The following is an 8,052-nucleotide window of genomic DNA, read 5'->3' as shown; positions in this document are numbered from 1 at the left end:
CACTGGTACCAGGGGCTGGGTGCCCCCAGCCCAGCCTGTCTGGTTGAGATCTCTGAGGGCACAGCAGCTCCTCATGACAAGCACAGCACTGGAGGAGGACTGGGGGCAGTGGGGCTCTGCCACTGCCCAGCAGCGGGGGTGATGGGCAAGGGGGGAACACAAGGTGGCCAAGCTGAACATGAAAGTAAAGCCTGTATCAGTCTCATGGGCTTCCATGGCATCTTTGATGCATGCCCACTGTTGGGGTACCCTTCTCAGAAAGGCTGGGGGTGCTCCCCAAGGGGTGGGACAGACCTGTCACCAGCCTGCCACCCCTGCTCGCTGGCCACAGACCTTAAACCACACAGCCCTGTCCTAACACTCCACAAAGGTCCTCAGAGACAAGACAAGGGGGAATTGGAGCTGCGTAAGGCTTCTGAAGGGCTGTGCACTGGCACTGGCAGCAACAGTCACATTACCCCACTGCAAATTCACAGCTTCAACCCCGGGGCAAATGGGGCCCTGGCATGCCCTGCCATAGCAATGGTGTCAACATGGCAGGAATCATGGATATAGCCCCCCATCCTGGGGCAGCAATGGAGCCACAGATGGGATTAGGGGAAGGTAATTCCTCCCTCCACTTATACCTTAGCCATGGCTGCCAGGGGCAGCTGAATTGGTCTCCCTGCTCCCTGGCAAGCAGCTTGGGGTGGGAAGATCCTGAACCACCAAGGACCTAAACCCCCTCAGGGACAGGTGCCCCTCGGCATCCATCTTGCTACAAGCATTACATGAATCCCTCCCACACTAGCACTTCCTGCCCCAAGGGATCATCTCTGTCATGCATGGTCCCTTCCCCCTCCCAGCAGTGCTGCATCCCCCCGTGCCCCTCACTGACCTCTGAGGCCTCTGCAGCTTTGTCCCTGCTGGCAGGGGACATGTGGGAGGTCAGCCCAGGAACAGCAGCAGGCAGCATCTGCTCATCTATGGTCCAGCTCACACCACCTGCACCTGGCTCCAGGTCATGCTCTGTCTCCACCAGCATCCCTGTCCCAGCACCGGCTGCCTGCGCTGCTGCTGGGAGAAACACAGCTGGTTCCTCCCTGCCACTCTCAGCACTGCGGGCACTGATGGAGGAGGGAGGAAAACACCCAGCAGCTGAGACAGTACCTCTTGGATGCCTGCAGCCTGGTCATGGCCAGGAGCCACTCTTCAGCTGTGCCAGCCCGTCCATGCTCTCTACAAGGTGGCTTTTCCTGCCCCATCCCTGGGAGATGTATGATGCTCATAGCACTGAGACCAGGCAGACTCTTTGCTCCAGGCTAGCACCTCAGGCAGGGATGGTGCCCACTGACCTGGGCAGGAGGGCACAGAGGAGCTCACCAAAGGCCAAGTCCTACCTTCTGTTCCCCTGCTTGGGTCACCTCCCAAGGTCACCTCCCACAGGATAAGCCCTGTGACTGTGATCTGGGTGAGGTGACCAGGTCCTGGGGCATGATACTCCTCCCAGCCAGTCTTCTTGCCAGTGAGTTACATTTCTGCATAGCACTCCTGTTGTCCCCCCGCAGTGTTGTCCCCTTCCCAGCCCCACCATGGCTTAAAGGACAGTCTGCCCTGGCCAAGTTTCCCCAGCCCTGCAAAAGCCAGGAGCTGCCATCAGCTGCCCAAACCACAGCACCAGGCATGTCCCCAGCCCCTGGGCTCTCCCTCCCCAAAAAGGTGCAGAATTAATAAGCTCCAGTCTGTCTTTTTCTGGCTGCCCCTCACTCCAGGGCAAGGAGAGCCTGAACAGGGCCAGGGACTGTCTTCCATTTCTCCCCACTCTGCAGAGCTGATGCTTCTTCCAGGTGAGCTTAGTCCCCAGCATGTCCATAAGGCACAACTGGAAAGGGATGAGCTCTTCCAGCCTGCCAGGAGCACACAACTGAGATAATATTCTCCACTCCAAGCAGTGGTGTTACCTATCCTCCAAAGGTCCTTGGGGTTTATCACACCATAGCCAAGGACTGAAACAAAAGCAGTATCCAAGATGCCACTGGCCTCAGGCAGCAATGTATCTTGCAGGAACTGGTGGGAGAACAACTTGCAAGTCACCCTGTCAAGAGCTGGGAGGAGTGCAGTGAGAGAGGAAAAGACCCCCAGCCCAGTATCAGCCCCATGTGCCCACATCCCAACAAGAAGCACTAAGAAGGGGCAACAATCCCCTCCAAGCATCCCCCAACTGCTCTCCTCCAAAACCAGGGACTCCTTCCTGCTGGCTGTGAAGGAAATTTCCTCCTTAGCTCCAGCTCAGAAACACCCAGTGGACCCCTATCACCTCTTCCTGAGGTCCCCAGCCAAGCCCAGCCCAGCCAACAGCCCCCATTTGACCAGTCAGAACCAGAGACACTCAAGGCCTGTGAGCCTGCCACAGCTTCTCCCCAGATCCCTGGGAGAAAGAAAATCCCTGGGCTGGACTCTATGGCTTGAAGAGGTTCAAAGCCCTGCTGCCTTCCTTAAAGGGATCTGAACAAGTTTAGTATGGACAAGTTCTTCATGATGAGAACAGGAAAGGTCATGACTCACCACAGACTGGGGCTCCCACAGCTCCAGGCTTGCTTCCTGAATTAAGAGGATCTGAAACCTTATTCTAGAATGTGACAGAGGCTCCTTCTCCTCCCAAACAACCCTATGGCTATCTTTTCACCTCTCTTATTAGGACACAATAGGCCACAATCTGAAAGCCCTGCTCAAAAAACAATCTGGCTTCATTCCTCTTCAAACCTTTGGAGGCACCAAACCTGGGGCCTGGCACTGATACACTGCTTTTCTTCTGACCTCAGGAAAAGCTGTAGCCTTAAAAAGGACAAACTCCACATTCCAGCCAGCTCACTCCCTTCAAGGCTGAGCAAGAGGAACCAGTGCCAAGTTCCTCCAAAATTCAACCACAACCGCAGCAGGAGGAGAGGAACAACGCCCCAGGGAAGGGCTCTTCCACAGCTTACTCACAAAGTGTACTTACTTGAGGGCGAACACAGCAGGACTGCAGCATTTTCAGATTTAATAGCAAGCCTGAGCTCATCAGCACCAGCTTCAACGCAGGGCATCGGAGGCGAGAAGTGGGCGAGTAGATGAAACAGCAGAGGTGGACGCAACGCGCAGCTGGGGACAACAACAGGACTAAAGCCCTAAGTGATGTCATCTGAAAGAAGCTAAATGCTCTGTGGATAAAGGGAGCCTGCAGCTAGTATTTCAGCCTTGCCTCGCAGGGCTATTTTCGCTTAGATTGCCAAAATGTAATTACAGCTAAATCCCCCCTAACAAATACCAGAGAGCAGCAGGGGAGAATTGTATTTAAAGGGAATTTTAAGCAGTGGCCATGGTAGTACCTGATTGCAGTGGGGAAAACACTGTGCCTGGAAAATAAACATTTGGTTGAGAGCTGGTGGCAAATGAGTGGCAAAAGCAGGAAAGGAACATGAGGTCTCAAGAAGCACACAGAGGGATGCCACCACAGCCTGGAAACTGCCCCAGTCCTGGCCCAGTCAGGTGCCAGCAGGCACAGAATGCCTGACCACAGGGAGCAGTTAGTTGTCACTGTTAGTGGACTGAACCTTTCTAGAGACAGCCTAGGACTGACCCTCATTGTGGAAAAAAAACCCTTTGGAAGACTGAGTATTTTAAACTGTTTTCTCTGCCAGTCCTGGCTGCTTTCAGTCTAGACTTCAATAATAACATGAGGGATTTGCAATTGGAGTCAGGAGGCTGAAGGTCTCCCGGCCCTCAAGGCCAGTAATTGTCCCAGACATAGACTGCTAGTTCTGCAGTCATGACCAAATTGGCCCAAGCAGCCCCTTCTCCTGGGGGACTGAGCAGAGCACGTAGGGCAGGAGATGTGCCCCATCAGCCCCCCCTCCTGGGCCTGATGCAAAGGCTCTATTAAAAACGAAAGGCAATTGTGCGATTCCCCAAGGAAAAGAGGAAAAGACTGGAGCTGCTAATGAGTACAATTAGCGTTGTAGTCAAGCAGAATCAGAGGAAATAATTAGCTCCTATTGTTTCCGTGGCATCTGAATTGCAGCCAGGCAACAACCCATCAGTCTAGCCTCACCCCAGAAGACAGGAGACAGGGGGTCACTCACCACCCCTCTTATGGCCGCAGCTTTCATGTAGCTGTTAGGCAGCTTGGGCCATCACCTTCTTCTGCCACACCCACTGGGGATCCAGTTTCACAGACAGCCAGAGCTCCCCAAATCTCAGTGCACTCCATAAGCACAAGTGGCCCTGCTTTCAGCCTTTCCTTGGGTCCAACATAGGGCAGCACTGCTGGTCCTCCACAAAGACAGCCAGAGTCAGGGCAACCAAGTGACACCAAGCACCTCTTTGTGTTAGTTTCAGGGAAGCTTGCATCCCTCTCTCCAACTCTCTCCCAACACAGGGCACTGCTAACCAGGGAATATGAAGAAGGGGCAATGACAAAGAGAGCATCTCATTTTTTAAGCTAGATGTTACATCTCTAATTCCTCTGCCCATATAACTCCACAAATATGGTGAAGTCTGGTCACCACTGGCACTTGGGGTGCTTTACTTCTTCATGTAGGTGGGCAGCACAGGGGAAGATGCTTTAAGGAGCTGGCAGAAGCAGGCCTCAGGCCTTACCACCACCTAGAGAAATACCATACCACCAATATTTAGAGAGAGCCAAAAAAAAAAGAGACGGAAAGAAACAAAGAGACCAAATAATTTATTGGCAGAGCTGAAAGGAGGCATTTGAAAACCATAGGGCTGACTCTCCACTGGGAAGCTCCTCCCAGTTGCAGAGAGATTTATAATACTGGTATCCCTCAGCAAAAGGCTCTGACGTTGAGGCAGAATCCCAGAGATCCTGCATGTCATGTAAAGAAAGAGAGGAAAGTGCTGCAAGATGCGGCCCCAAGGGCACGCTGCTAATTGAAAGGTTGTCCTCCTGCCCCACTGCTAAAAAAAGTTTGTGTATGACAAAATCAGCCTCTATTGTCACCGCAGCTGGAGGGCTTCGAATGGATCCTTCCTCCAAGGAGGAGTGCGAGAGAGCGGCCCATGAGTCCCTTCAGAGGTCGGAGGGCACTGGTGGAGACCTCTCAGTGCTTTCAACACGGAGAGAGCAGCTTAGTGCCAACTCTTGTTCTCACAATGTGATTTTTGTGTTTCGAAAGCTTGAATTATCCCTGGAAAACAGAGGGAAGAACAAGGTCAAAGATGTGCATTTCTTCAGACCGCAGCACCCCCCTATTCCACCCACCTTTGCATACCAGTGTTGCCATCCCACTATGTCCCTCAAATCAATGCTTGTTAAAACTCCTATGCAGATCTGCTTTTAACTAGAGACCTTTCCCCTAAGTCCACCTGCTGCTCCAGAACACTTGAAACACGGGGAAATTCTGGTTCAGCTCCACTCCTTGTGAAGAAAAAGTGTCATCTCCTCTGAGCAAAGCATATAATAGAGTTTGGAAACCTCCCTGATAGACTCTGTTGTTTAAACAACTTTCAAGATGTCCTCCTTTGCAAACATGTCCTCAGTGATTCTGCTTGGAGCACAAATATACCATCAGTCCAACCTCTGCCTGCCTCTGTCCCTTGTATTCAGGATCCTTTTGTCATGTTGTCAACAAGTTTAGCTCTCTGCTGTCTCCTACCTTAAAAGAATACGTAATCTGAAAAGGATGTTTCCCTCAAGTTTATAAGATTTTTTTCAGCAGCTTTTACTCACAGCCACATGAGTCATTGGGGCTACTGACAAAGGAAGGACTGCTGATCCACAGCCTTCCCATGTAAAGTCTTGCAGCACATGGCAGCAATGGAAGATGGGGCAGGTTACAGAAGGCTGTGTTAAATGCTCACTGCTTGCCTGTGAGCAGCAGCAATAGGCTGCATATTTACACATTCATGGACAGGTGGTGTGTTTTTTTAAGGTCAAACAGAAACACATTATTTTGAGAGGACTGGTTTGGCAGCTTTTCCTGTAACAGAGACAGGGCAGTAAGATGACCAAACCAAACACCCAGCACACCACATTGGTAGTGCTGTGTTGAAGAGTGAAAGGAGCAACTTCACAAGCAAGGTGTTCTGCAGGACTGTAAAATCATAGTTAAAGCTTTGAGCTAGCATTGTGTGCTGCTAGGAGCTGAACGGCAGCTGTAACATCACAGCACAGAACATGCTGGAACATGTCCAGAAGGCAGGCTGGAGAGCTGAAGGAGCAAAAGGAAGTAAATAACACTCTTTAGAGAGGTTAAACAAGTTACTCTACGAGATGACAACAAAAAATATGTCTGGAGGCAACCTGCAGAAGACTGGGGTTCACCTTTGCACTTGCCAGCAAAGCAGGCTGTGCTGCCATTTGGAAACATGATTCAGGATTCATTAACAGGATTCCAGTTAATTTGCAACAATGGTTTGGCTTTGTGTCCCATACTGTACTTTCACCTGTTGCATCTACCTCAGGAGGACAGCACATTTCACTTAGCTCTTCTTGGACAGGCTTCTGTATTTTCTTCTCCTTTATCGGGGTGCCGCAGGCCCTCTGCTCATCACTACTCTCCCTGCTCAGCATGGGTAACCCAATACACTTGAGAGCTAAATCAACTCAGTCACTGTTTTCCTATACACTTGGCATGTTTACAGCCTTCTGAGACTGGTAATTGATGAAGTGAGCTGGTTTCCTCTTCTGGAAGGTCCCTTGAATGTCATTTAACAACAACAACACCTCCACTACTAAATGCCTGTATAACATTTTGTAAACATTGATCCTCACAAAAAGCCAAATCTGTGAGGAAAGACTGCTACTATTTCACCCACGCCTTCAGAGCAAGCTATGAGAACACTCTTTGCCCAAAGCCATAGAGGGAGATTTTGGGCTCCCCAGTGGCCCCCTGGAGTTCGACTGTGTTGGAGCAGCTACATGCCACCATGGGGTGGGAACTGGGCAATGTACTGCTTCCTTCCAGAGGGTTCCTCTGCTCTGGCACTTGGCAATGTAGTAATCCCACTTGGCTACAACCAAACGCAACCCTCACCAAAAGGTCTCTTGCTAGCCCTTTTTAAGGAGAGGGCCTGCCATCAGGGGAGTGGGCACTGGAGGGGAAAAACAATCTGAGCTGCGAGGCTCCTAACAGCCCTGAGCTCACCTGGGCTACTTTCTCTGCACATGGTCAGATGTCACTACCAGAAGTAGCAGGTGGTTTCATCTCATTAGACACAGCATTATTATTTCTAAATACAGTAGCTACTGTGTGTCCTTCCTGAACAAGCTTTTATTGACAGACTAATTTATTCTGCTCCAGCCCACTGTCAAGAGCAAAGGCAAGTATGCCAAGATCCTGGTGCCTCTCTCATTGTCCATCACATGGATGTGCTTAGCATTCATTTACCACTCCATATCTGCTTGCAGTCAATCCTAGGAAACAGACCCAAGCTGAAGACATACCTCTCAGCCTCCTGGGACCAGGTCTAGGATACAAGTGCCTTGCACAGAGGAAGGACACATTAGCAAAAGAGCACACAGCATCACAACAGAAAATACTGAGTTAATGGATACCAGAGTGAATGTTGGTGTCTTTGGTAAATAATTAAAAAAATAATTTTGACCTCTGGGAAAGAGCTGCTGGCAGAATGGGCCCACCACCAGGCCCAAGAGGCAAAAGAACATGCCAGCCCACGGGAAGAGGGTTGGAAGCTGAGAGGTATGCCATGAAGTCACGTAGGAAGAAAGATGAGGCCCTACCCTGGGTGTGACAGAGGGAGGGAGAGCGTTCGATCAGCGGCCACTGCTGTTCACCAGGCCATGAAACTCCTCCCAGGCCCTGGCAAGCCAGAGGGAAAAAAAATAAAAATGAAACAAAACCCAAAAAACCCAGCACTTTAGATCAAAGGCTTCTTAACTTTTAACAAGAGCAGAAACATTCAATGGCATTTGAAAGGCACTTGTCTTCAGAGAGCAAGGCAATATTCTCTGATAGCCCTAGTGGATAGAAGCATCCTTAAAACCCAGCCAAACATCTGACAGCGCAAGGCAGCTTTAACGTTCTGCACAGACACGAAGCGTTCCCACTGGCT

General features: G+C 50.8%; 1 protein-coding gene across 1 annotated transcript in view; it reads right to left on the bottom strand.

Annotated features, from left to right (window-relative positions):
• Positions 1-4,681: 4,681 nt before the first annotated feature.
• EIF4E2 (eukaryotic translation initiation factor 4E family member 2) overlaps positions 4,682-8,052 on the bottom strand; it is a 20,696-nt gene continuing 17,325 nt past the window's right edge. The window contains exons 7-8 of the mRNA XM_010000247.1: positions 7,721-7,799; positions 4,682-5,165 (exon numbers count right to left, since the gene is read on the bottom strand). Coding sequence (XP_009998549.1) covers positions 7,754-7,799 — 46 coding nt within the window. The 3' untranslated portion in view covers positions 4,682-5,165; positions 7,721-7,753. The remainder of the gene's footprint in view (positions 5,166-7,720; positions 7,800-8,052) is intronic.

This window comes from Chaetura pelagica, unplaced genomic scaffold, assembly GCF_000747805.2.
Source record: "Chaetura pelagica isolate M959 unplaced genomic scaffold, ChaPel_1.0 scaffold20, whole genome shotgun sequence".
Classification (NCBI taxonomy): Eukaryota; Metazoa; Chordata; class Aves; order Apodiformes; family Apodidae; genus Chaetura; species Chaetura pelagica.
Note: the sequence above shows the minus strand (reverse complement) of the source record. Positions and strands in the feature narration are given on the sequence as shown.